This window comes from Capsicum annuum, chromosome 7, assembly GCF_002878395.1.
Source record: "Capsicum annuum cultivar UCD-10X-F1 chromosome 7, UCD10Xv1.1, whole genome shotgun sequence".
In the NCBI taxonomy this organism is placed as follows: Eukaryota; Viridiplantae; Streptophyta; class Magnoliopsida; order Solanales; family Solanaceae; genus Capsicum; species Capsicum annuum.
This window is the reverse complement of record NC_061117.1, coordinates 218,455,394-218,467,484: the sequence shown is the minus strand read 5'-3', so window position 1 is coordinate 218,467,484 and position 12,091 is coordinate 218,455,394. Positions and strand designations below refer to the sequence as shown.

The 12,091-nt window shown below is 36.3% G+C and overlaps 1 protein-coding gene across 2 annotated transcripts; it reads left to right on the top strand.

The window, feature by feature from the left end:
* The first annotated feature begins 226 nt into the window (after positions 1 to 226).
* Positions 227 to 11,364, top strand: LOC107878557 (SH2 domain-containing protein A). Of its 2 annotated transcripts, none has more exons than XM_016725579.2 (12): positions 227 to 525; positions 3,557 to 3,733; positions 4,341 to 4,547; positions 4,627 to 4,716; positions 5,470 to 5,547; positions 5,639 to 5,803; positions 6,377 to 6,730; positions 7,402 to 7,682; positions 8,750 to 8,912; positions 9,947 to 10,296; positions 10,913 to 10,990; positions 11,080 to 11,364. In XM_016725579.2, exons 1-12 carry the CDS (start codon positions 388 to 390, stop codon positions 11,096 to 11,098), a joined length of 2,100 nt encoding a protein of 699 aa, XP_016581065.1. In that variant the 5' UTR covers positions 227 to 387; the 3' UTR covers positions 11,099 to 11,364. The 2 variants fall into 2 exon arrangements, with proteins under 2 accessions (XP_016581065.1, XP_016581066.1); XM_016725580.2 differs by lacking the exon at positions 227 to 525 and adding an exon at positions 1,298 to 1,450.
* The last annotated feature ends 727 nt before the right edge of the window (positions 11,365 to 12,091 follow it).

The window sequence follows — 12,091 nt, the reverse complement described above, 5'->3', positions numbered from 1 at the left end:
TTTTCATATTGTAAATACTAAATAGTAACACAATTTCATAAACCCAAAAAAAAAAAGAAGAAGACTTGGAAGTAAAAAGAAGACTTTTACGTTGACTTAGACTGGGAAAACCAAACACCACGTGTCACATTCTCATTCATCAATATTTAAACATACCCGAGTCCGCAACACAGAGGATTCTACCCAAATACTTCAATTTGGGGGGAACTGTAAAAGACTAGAAGCTGAACTGCCGATGACAACACTACTACCTAACTGTTAATTAACAGCCGTCAACATAAACTAACAAACCCCCATTGCCTTAAAAACTGCTAAAACACGTTAAAGATTGTTTCTTTTTGGGATTTTCTGCTTGTTTTCTTGAAGAAAAGTGAAAAAAGGGGTTCTATGGGTGTTCAAGATTATAGCTTTTTGAGGGATGTTCATGTGGAATTCAAAGATTTTGAAGTTACTAATAGGTTATCTTTGTGTTTCTGGTTTTACTTGAATGATGCATCAGCTTTACCCTCTACAATCCTTCATCAGGTTTGCTTCTCTTTCATAGCTGTTTTTCATTTTTTTTTTTCCAGTTAGTGTCAGAATGCTTGAGGTAGTGACAAAGATTAAAGATTGGTTCTTTGGGGATTTTGTGCTTGGGGGTGTTCTTGTTTTTTCTTGTTTTCTTGAAGAAAAGTGAAAAGCGGTTCTATGGGTGTTCAAGACTATAGCTCTTTGAGAGATGTTCATGTGGAATTCAAAGATTTTGAAGTTACTAATAGGTTCTCTTTGTGTTTCTGGTTTTACTTGAATGATACATCAGCTTTGCCATCTACAATCCTTCATCAGGTTTTCTTTTTTGCTCACTGAAAAATCTTTCATAGCTGTTCTTTTGTCTTAGTTTTGTTAGTGTCTGAATGCTTGAGGTAGTGGCAAAGATTAAAGATTGGTTCTTTGGGGATTTTGTGCTGGTGCGTGGTTCTTGTTTTTGCTTTTTTCTTGAAGAAAAGTGGTGTTCAAGATTATAGCTCTTTGAAAGATGTTCTTGTGGAATTCAAAGATTTTGAAGTTACTAATAGGTTCTCTTTGTGTTTCTGGTTTTACTTGAATGATGCCTCAACTTTACCATCTATTATCCTTCATCAGGTTTACTATTTTTGCTTACTGACAACTTTTTCATAGCTGTTTTTCTGTTCTTTTTTGGTGTATATATTTGTCTAAGTTTTGTATATTTGCTGCTTTAAGAGATTTAAGATTCTTTCTTTTTGGGATTTTGTGCTTGTGGGTGTTCATGTTTTTTGCTTTTTTGGTACAAGAAAAGTGAAAAAGGGGTTCTATGGGTGTTCAAGATTATAGTTTTTTGAGAGATATTCAAGTGAAATTCAAAGATTCTGATGTTACTAATAGGTTCTCTTTGTGTTTCTGGTTTTACTTGAGTGATGCCTTAACTTTACCCTCTACAATCCTTCATCAGGTTTAGTATTTTTACTCTTTCTTAGATGTTTTTCAGTTTTTTCTGTGCAGATATTTTTGTTTATTTGCTGCTTTATTCTCATTACTAGTTAGTGTCTGAATGTTTGGGAGTTAAAGATTGTTTCTTTTTGGGATTTTGTGCTTGTGGTGTTCTTGCTTTTGCTTTTTTTTTTCTTCAAGAAAAGTGAAAAAGGTTTCTATGGGTGTTCAAGATTATTGCTTTTTTGAGAGATGTTCATGTGGAATTCAAAGATTTTGAGGTTACAAATAGGTTCTCTTTGTGTTTTTGGTTTTACTTGAATGATGCCTCAACTTTACCCTCTACAATCCTTCAGCAGGTTTTCTTTTTTGCTTGTTGAAAACTCTTTCGTAGCTGTTTTTAGTTCTTTTTTGATGTATATATGTGTCTCAGTTTTGTGTATTTTGCTCATTACTAGTTAGTGTCTGAATGTTTGGGAGAGTGACAAAGATTAAAGATTTTTCTTTTTCAGAATTTTGTGGCTGTGGGTGTTCTTTTTCTTTCCTTTTGTTCTTTCCCTTTTTCCTTTTTTTTGCTTCAAGAAAGGTGAAAAGGGGTATTTGCTGCCTTACTAGTTAGTTTCTTAATTTCAACACGTCTTCATCTGTGTTCTTTGTATGGGGGATGAGATGGGATAGGGGTGGGGGTTTGATAAGACTGCTACTTTAGCGTGTGGAGATAATCCGTATTAGTTTCTTGGTTTAGCGTGTGGAGATAATCCATATTAGTTTCTTGGTTTCAAATAAGATAAACTATATTAGCAGCAGTTAGTATTTTAGTAGTTACCAGTAGTTATCTACAGCAATAACTGTAACTATCTATCTGTGTTAGGAGTTATCTTGTGTTTTAGTTTAAATAGATGTATGTAGAAGAATTCTGGACAGGAAGAAAAATATTATTATTGTCCTTGTATTTGGAGATTTGTCCACTCCATACGGACTTGGTTATTGGTTAATATAGTGTTTAAGATCCTTGCACTTTCTTTAACCAGTAAAATCTCATTCTCTATCTCTTCTGCACCCTAGTTTCTATCAGGGTTTTCCTTTGGTTACCCCTTCTTATGGCTGTTACATTCTTTATGCTGATTTAGGTTCACTCTTGTGTTAAGATTTATACTTTGTATCTTTTCCATAGGTTAGAAATTGGCAAAGTTGCAATGTTTTTCTTCAGGCTAATGTGAATTGTTCATATTCTCTGGTTATTTGCCTTTAAGATATGTTTATCTTATTTATTGTGATGTTACCCTCCCAAGTTCAGTTTTTTGATGTTGAGAATATAATTAAATAATAAAAGTGTGCTCTTTCTCTAATAATTAGGGGTCGTTTGATTGGGAACAAGTTATGCCAGGATAAGTTATCCATCATGTATATGGGATACCTTATCCCATCACTATGGTATAAATGGTGGGATAAATAATGCCGGGACTAACTAATACCTCCAACCAAATGCAGGATCATTTACCGATGTTGGACCCCCATCTTATATTGTCCACGATCCAGATGTCCAGTCTTGAGCGGCCGGGGGTTAAACTTAAATTACAAGTAAAAAATAAAAAGTTTTCTAGTTTTCTAAGTGTTCGCGAAGTGTTGAGTCCGTCATCGTTCACTTAGAGATGGAAAGACCTTATTATATGGTCTTGAGCAATCTTCTCCTCATGAGCTAGCTTTTGGGGTTGAGTTAGGGCGAAGATTCATTTCTTTACATTTGGTAGGTTTGCAACTTAGCAGAAGTGTTCTTTGTGTTGTGTTCAGGATTACCCTAGTACTGTCTTTATTGAAGCCTATACATTATTTCATCATTACTTTGTGTGCCTGCATTAGCTCTTGATATTTGGTAATTGAATTTGTGATCACATATAGTTGTCTGCAAATCATGTTTTCCTACTAAAGAATAGATTTTTTGAGAGTTGCAATTACTCCACGTCAAAGACATAAACCTAGCCATATCCTCTATTTGTTTCCAGTGAAATCAAGGAAAAGGCTTTTAAAAATCTTTATGATCACTCTATTGAATATGTTCTGCAAGATATAGTTGTTCCTTTGTACCATTTTTCTTTGATATGTTTGATGATGTTTGTCAATTATGCAGGAGCATCCAGATGTCACATCCCATGCTCCTTTCCTGTTACTTGATGAGAAGAAGAAAATTTTACTTTTCCCTTCACTAATTTCAAACTGTTCAAATGTTACTTCCTGGAGAGAAGTTGCACATGCAACTTCTGAATGTGCTTTTCCTACGAAGAAATGGGTTCATGTTGGATGTGAGGTAAACAACTTGGACTTGCCATAATTCCTCCAAATTACATTCTTAGCACTTGATGGATGTTTTGCAATTTATATACTCTTAAACTAGTTATCCGCAGTGGCCATTGTTACTTTATAGTTACATTTTTTGTACGTCGTGACGTCGTCACTAGAATAGAGACACTAAAAGACTGGCCTATGCTATGCCTAGTCGCTTTTCACTTCTTGAAAATGAAATGAAAACAATTGTCGAATGAAGTTTTTCTGCCCCAAAAGTTAGCAAAGCTGGATTTGTTAGAGAATTCATTATCCAATAACTCCATGAGTCATCTGCGTCACTGGTTCCCTTCCGACATACTGGACTAGTGTGACATCATTATGTTTGTTCTGACAGCACAAACAAGACTATACTTGGTATAATTGTTGGTGTGACATGATGTGTTGGTAAAATTGAATTTATAATGCAAAAGACAAGATCTTTGATAAGATGTTCCTTGTATGGAACAGAGGTAATACAGGTCCAAAGATCTCATAAGGTTGTTATCTTCTCTTCGCTGACTCCCAGATTCTCGGTGACTTTGTTTTGTTTCATGGCTGTATAAGCAACACTTATCATTGGAGCATTTCAGGTCACACAAGATCTTTTGCACCTCTACTTTGATGGGAAAATTGTTGGCGAGAAGTCTTTGGCTTCCTCACTCACTAACGATACGGGACCAGTCAATTCTAGAATATCTTTAACTTGCATTAGTGGAAAGGATTCTCAGCTGGATGGTTATGTGCACAATCCAGAGCTCTTTCCTGTAGTATCAACTATCAAAAATCACTATGTCAAGGTAAACAGCATTGTCATTAATTTTACGGAGATTGTGTCTACTCATGTATTTACTAGTTTCTGCTATGTGCACCTATCAGGACCCTCCAGTACAACTATCTATTGATAATTCAAGCGCCTATGAAATTGAAGAAGACAGTGATGGTGTTTGGAGCATTGTTGGTGGAAAGGTAAAAAATATATACTGCTTTGAAATTCATTGGGAAAAGGGAAAATAGTAGTTTTAGTCCTTAAATTATTGTCTTGTACCAGCTTTAATGTTATTAGACCAAGCACACTAAAACCTTTAATTAAAGAAAGCGTGTGATTTTAGCCCCTAAACTAAATAGAAACTAACGGTGTTAGAGTCATGTCCTTTTGTGTTGCGCAAAGGAATCCTCTGCCCACCAAAAACAAGGGAAAATTCTCTCAGCTCTCCTAATTCTTCAAACTTTGACATAGGTTTCCATATATCATGGATTGGGAGTCGGGATGAGAAGGTGTGCATACGCACACTCAAAAAAAAACACATAGAGAGAGAGGGAGAGAGAGCAACAATATTCTGAGCTAAACATGGTGAAACGCTGTCGGTTGCAAAATTGATGCTCTCATAGAGACTAAGAGCCTGCTTGGATTGGCTTATTTGAAGTGCTTTTAAGCTAAAATGGCTTTTAAGTTTTAAGCACTTTTTTAATGTTTGGGTAAAATGAAAAAGTACTTCTAAACCCTTTGTTTTTAAGCTAAAAGCCAAAAGCCATAGCTAAAAAGGAGAAAACTTATGGCTTTTAGCTTATAAGTCAAAAGCTATAAACCCTTCTAAACACCCACTGAACTAGCAAGAGGGAGTTTACTGAGGTATTTATTTGTTTATGTTATTTGATATGAGTTTTTTTACTCGTTTAACTATATGTTTAAAGCAGGCTTTAACTATATGTTTAAAGCAGGCCTCCTGTCGGAGAAACTTTTCTTTAGATGTAACACTGATGGATAACTTTAGCCGTCCCGTGACTGAAGAAGCGGAGGTTTGTCATTTATTTATCTATTTAAAAAGATTTAGTGAAGCCCTTAAGTTAGCTGCAACTGTTCTTATGTGTATATGTTATGCTTTCAAAGGTTATTGCTTCGCTTGTGTATTCCGATAATGAAACACCGGTTGAGAAGCCAGTTGATGCTGATGCACCCCTTCTTACAAGTTATGATGGAATTGAATATGCTTCTTCCGATAGACCAAACAGAATAATCAGTGGACGTGCTTCATTTAAGCTCAAGATATCTCAGGTACTAGATTGTTGTATCTCTTCTTTTAATACCTGCAAGACAAAGTGGTCAGAATTGTTTGTTGGTTGCAATCTTGAATTAGAGAATACTTGCTTTGGAGAACGTATATTTATTCAGGAAACACATAATCTCCACTTGCAAAGAAGATCTGGGATTAATGAGGCAAGCATTATGTTGGTGAATAGTTGTCAAATGCTTGTTTCCTCTACCGTTGAGTTATTTTATGTGATCATAGCTATTGCAAATTTTACATTGAACTCTGCCAATCTGTGCCACCAGGTTAAAGTATAAATATTCTATGGGAGGAGCACATCAAAATTGATATATTATGTCTTGTAAAAATCATCCTATTTTATAATCTGTGGAATTGTCTACTTGTGCACCATATTATGTAGGTGGTCATGTGTGAAGATTATTACAACATTAAGTTGAATGCATTGTTGTAGTTCACTTTTTCACGGAAAGTGACAGTTATGCTTGGAGATGAATAAACATACTAATGCTATTGGTACTTTGATAGTGCTTCTTTCTATTAAAACCATTTAGAAAATTGATCTTTTGTCTCAATTGCAGCTTTCATCCAAGTGCGATAACAGGCTTTTTCGTATTAGGTTTGAAATTCCAAAAATGGGTAAATATCCTTTCTTCGAGGTACTTTCCAGACCAATTCGGTGTATTTCTCGCATTCGCAGCACCCGGGCAACCTCTCTAATGTTGAGGAAATCATCTTTAGGGATCCATTTACTGAATGGATCTCAATCTCCTGTGTTGGAGGATGGATCTTCTGACCTGCCCTGTATTGTACATGAAGCAAAATTAAGTCCATCATCAAAGCGGGTCAAATTAGGACAAGAGAAACTATGTGCAAATTTTAAGGATGTTCAGCAACCAAATGGTGGATCAAGATCTCATTCCTGGACCTCTGAGGTATTTTTAAGCATCTGCCTCGTCCTATTATTTTTGTAGCAGGTTGTGGTAGATATGGTATTGACACTATTTCTTAGATGATGTAACTAATACATGCTTATGGGTGCTGCTCCTTTTATAGTTAGCTTACTTGTTAAGTGGATGAATAAGGGTGAAATATAAGTCATTGCTGGTTTTGAAAACATTCTGTTCTTTGAATCTTAACTGTGAGGAATTGGATTAACATTGCCATTTGACATTATTGTATATTGGATATTGTACTTGGTTATTCTAATTGCAATTTGGTTGTTACAGTGTTGAATTCATATATGTTTGGTGTTTTTAGTTTTCTGTAAACCGTGTGCTTCACTCGTGAACCTTGTTGCTTTTTTGCTCTTTTCGCTTTTGGAATGATGGTACTTGTGTTTTTCCCTGAATACCACTCTTGTCTTCTCGGGAATGTTTACTAAAGCTTCTCATTTGGCGACAACACCGACAAGTGTTTCCTATTATGCATGTATGATCTGGAATATTGCTTTTACTACCTGCAATTCTCTTCACTATTTATTGCTGGTGCAATCATAATCATGATCATAATCGTAATCATGCCTGTTAATCTTGTCTTCTTAACAACTTCTTTTAGTCAACTTAGTTATTATCATCACTCTCTCACAAAACATGCATTGAAATAGGATAACTATGCATATCAGAATTCTTTGGTGGCAAGACCAGTAAGCCAGGATGGGGCAGAAAATTTCTCTTCTGATTCAGAGGACAGTGAAGCAACAAACTCGGCCATTGATGACTTGCCAAATGACAGTGGCCCAATCTCTGATCTGGTTGTTTTTAAATACTGCCTCGCTGATCTGAACGAGAGGCGTCTTCTTCTCAAGGAAATGACAATGACTGCTAAAGAAGAACTTGCAACCTTTGCCGAGAGAGTCTCTTTATTCTCTGGATGTTCACACCACAGGTATATTGTCTTTATATTGTTGCTTAATGAGGTGTCTTTGAGTGGTATATTAACACCATCTAGTTCTTAGTGCCACTTTTGCATTGATTCCCTTCTTTTATAGTTAGAGCTGTTATTTCCTCATATCACCACGGATAATTAGCCTCTTGGGTATTAAAATTCTGAAAGAATGAAATCAATTTATAGAGCATAAGTACTAGTTCTATTTATAAGGAGTAGCAGTGCTTTCACAAGCAGAAAAACAATTCTGATTTATTGAATAACCCAGGAAATCAGAAGGTTTTTGTGCGTTGTATGTTTTCACTGATTTCTTTTCCCCGTTTTCCTTTATCTTTGTTCCCTGAGAATTTGAAATCACTTACTTTTTATAAGAAACGACATAAGAAAAAGGAAAAAGGAAGGAAATCTAGAAGGGTGATTCCTAAATGATATCGGCATCCAATAAGTAAAAGAAATCGTCAAAAAAAAAAAAGATCTGCTTCTGAGAAAATTAAGTCGTAGAAAAGTGACTAGCACAAAGGCATAGCTGTTTCCCCAAGTTTTTTGTTCCTCGGTAGTTCATTAACTTTCACCTTTACTTGTCCAGTATTCCAAAAATAGATTCACTTTTACTTGTCGCTTTTAACATATCAAGAAAAGAGAATTATCTTTTTCCTGTTTTAACATATCAAGGAAAGGCTATGTACAATAGACCCTTGTGGTTTGGCTCTTCCCCGGACCCCGTGCATAGCGGGCTGCCCTTTTACCCTCTGTATTAAATACTTATTCCACAAATTATTTCTCACGACCCAAGAGTAATATGAGTACTGGGGTAAAATACTCATATTAATCATTGTCTCTTAATATGTCAAAAATAATCATTGATTCTTAAGGGGCATGCAAAGTCCAAAGTGGACAAGTAAAAGTGAATGGAGGGACTAGTTCATAGGATATAAACAAGATGTCATTGCTGGTTTCAATTTTCATTTTATTGTTGTCATCACTATTTAGTTACCTTGTATGTTGTTGTCTTTACCAATTTGTGCAAACTTTCGCAGTTCAATTTGTATTTCACATTTCCTTTTTAGGTTTCAAATATCAATTTCAAAGAGGCTAATAGAAGAGGGAATCAAATGTTGGAACTTAATATCCAACAACCACCACCATGTCCTTTGGGAGAATTTGGTGTCTGGGCTTCAAGAGCATTTTCTGAAGATGACATTTGGCCGTACCAGATCCCTAACTCTTCAGGTTCTCTTTTTTCTCTCTAAACTGGTAGATAGTCCCAAAAAAAAGAAAACTACCTCAAACAGTACTATTTAGAGATAACTATGCCGTCATTCCCGCAGTTTTTGAAAATTACCACACGTTCTCTGAGGTTCCAAATTCACTTATCAATTTCGGAAGTCCATGTTACACTTCCAGAAACAGGTTTTGCCTCACAATGGAATGATTGACACCGTAGCAAGAGAAGCTTTTTTACCAACTATATTCCTTTTTTAACTTGCAATATCATCGTGTTGGGAAGATTTGGTGAATTTCTTTTTTTGCTTAAGACTAGAGCAAGTAAAAAGGAAACGGAAAAGAGAAACAAATACCCTTTTTGCTGGACAGAATAATTGTCACATAGAATTTTCTATTCCAAAGTCATTTTTGGTTGGTGTGTTGGTAATGTCGGGCAGCATGAACGTCCAAATGGCGTACTAAGGATGTGCAAATCTTGGAGATCAAGGTTCAAATTCCAACAAAGACGAAAAACGCTAGGTTAGGTGGGGCAGCGTTACCCTGTACCTACCTGTACTGGTGGGAGATAGCTGGTTCCCGGTGGAATAGTTGAGTTGCGTGCAAGGTGTCCTATACACACCACCATTAGGAAAAGAAAGTGAAGGGGGATTATTGCTGTTTACATCAGTAGTAGGTCAATATTTCTTACCAGTGTTACAAGGATAATTTAGCCATGTACACAATTTTTAGAGTAATCTGGTTGTACTGATAAGACATCCTTTCTATCCCTCTTTCTCAAATTTATAACTCTGTTCCATTTATTGAGGGTAAATCCAGCCATGTTTCAGTAGTAAATGGGGCATGCATTACTTGTTCTTTCACAATAGAATAAAAAATCAGACTACCCCGAAAATATTACTACTTGACAAATGTGTTTATAACAATCTTATTATTCATCGGCATTGTGCATATAGGACTCTGAAAAGTGAAAATCGTTTTGACAATATTACGAGTCCCAAAATTATTTGTTTCTCTTGCTGATGAATTTGTACAACTTCCAGGATTTCAACCTCCTGAGGAGAGTCTCTGGTTGTCAAGATCTAGTATCTCAAGACAACTTCGAAAAGTTGTGGTGTTGGCTGTACCCAGTAGCTTTTACAGTGTCTCAGAAATGTATTTCTTCATTGTGGGGTTCAACATCACCCATGTGGATCGAAGGGTTCATTACTAAGGAAGAAGCAGAGTCTTCATTACGAAATCTGGTAGCTCTTCAAGAACCAGGTACTTTTATACTGCGGTTTCCTACATCGAGGAGCTGGCCCCACCCTGACGCTGGTAATTTGGTCATCACTTATGTTGGAAATGACTATACCATTCACCACAGGCTTTTGTCCCACGAGTTCATTTACAGGTAATGCACTATGTTCTTTTTGTTTTCTTTCTTATTCTTTCCTAGTTCCGTTGGCTTGTAAGATTTTCTATGGGAAAGAAAATTTGGGAGGGTGTTGGGGGAGAAAAAAGAGAATGTGTTCCTTTCCATTTTTGTTAATTTCTATTCCGATCAACTTTTGACCAAGAATAGGTCACAGATACTTCACTCGTCCCTATAGTTTACCGTCTTTAGTGTGTACCAGAAAATTATCCACCTTCTCAGGTGGAATCCTTTAAGAATCGTGTTTAACTGACGATACCTCAGTGTCAAATACTAGTCAAGTTGTTCTACATGTAGCATGAAATGTTATGCTGGTAAATCTCTCTTGAACAAATTTGTGTGGTAGATGCCAGAATTCTTTTGAAATTTAACAGCTTACATGTAGGCAACGATAGTATACTAGTCATTTGGAGGAACTATGATTAATCTTCAATTGCTTATGTATCTCTTGAATACGCGTGAGCCATAAAAAAGGCAGCCCGGTGCACTAAAGAGCCCGCCATGCGTAGGGTCCGGGAAGGGGCCCACCACGCGTGAGACATAAGTATTTGATATCAGTATCACTAAGAGGGTCCTTTTCTATTGTCCATTGTAGTTCTGGGGCCAAGGGAACAGCGATAAAGTCAATGCAAGACATGCTTCTTGAGCAGCCTGAGCTGAGGCGACTCGGAAGGCAAGACTTCTTACTCTCTTGATTATTCACTTATCCAGCCAACTCATTTATTCTTCTTTAGGTGATTGTTGGAAATCTTGAAATTGCAGGGTTGTGAGAAGCCAGTAGATCAGTCAAGATTTATACTTGTATAGCCATGTCAAAGAGATGAATGGACCTGTGTTACTAGCTAGCTAGGAAAAAAGAGAGCAAGTGTTCAAAGGAGGAGGAGAAACTAGGGGGTGGGGATGGGTTTTTGTACTTTGTATATATGAATGTCTGAGCAAATTTGTTATTGTAAATGCTGTGATACATCTTATAAACTGTGACAGTTGCTGCAAACTTCCTCCTGTTTGGCTGAAAATCTCCTAGTAGAGAACGCGTTTCATGTGCAATTTCATATTAGTCGAATCAATGAGTTTCAAATACCAACAGAATGAAATAACAGAACAACATACTCAGTGTAATCCAGCCTATCGTTTTCCAAATGTCAACTATACCATGCCCAAAATGCCTATTGAATTTCTTCAAACGTTAACATTGTCACTTGTTATAATTTGTTCGTGTGAACAACCCCCAACTACAATAAAAATATTCTAGGCTACACACCTAATTTTACAGTTAAACGCTCTCAAAAGTCAAAAAGATGTGCTTTTTGTGTTAAATGCTTCTACCTCTTCACATGATTCATGCAGCATTTTGGAGTTATATGGCTCAAAAAGACAATGGCGTGTTTGATAGTTCAAACTTTTTCCAAGAAAAGCAATCCTGGTAATGTTTATAACATTCCCAACATCCACATAAATGGAAAAATCACAGCTGGTTCCATATCAATCGGAAGTCAAATTTCATGTGTTTCAATGTTACTGTCCATACATCACTTTCCAGCCGGCCTTGACCTAGTAGTAAGAGTACAACACGTGATTTGTGGGCCAGGTGCATGTCACGAGTTCAAACTGTGACAAAAGTCTGGCATTTGAGTGAAAAAAGGTTCGTTCATGCAAATATTCCTTTTTAGATCACCATTTAGATTTTGTTCCTACGTTTAAAGATGTGCTAATACAGCCCTTGGAGAATCACCCTTTGGACGACGTTAAACTCGTATCAAATTTACTCATATAT

Coding starts and splice junctions, on each gene's coding strand:
- LOC107878557 (XM_016725579.2), top strand. CDS start 388: ATGGGTGTTCAAGATTATAGCTTTTTGAGGGATGTTCATGTGGAATTC. Junction 3,734..4,340: donor GGGTTCATGTTGGATGTGAG/GTAAACAACTTG, acceptor GGAGCATTTCAG/GTCACACAAGATCTTTTGCA. Junction 4,717..5,469: donor GGAGCATTGTTGGTGGAAAG/GTAAAAAATATA, acceptor TGTTTAAAGCAG/GCCTCCTGTCGGAGAAACTT.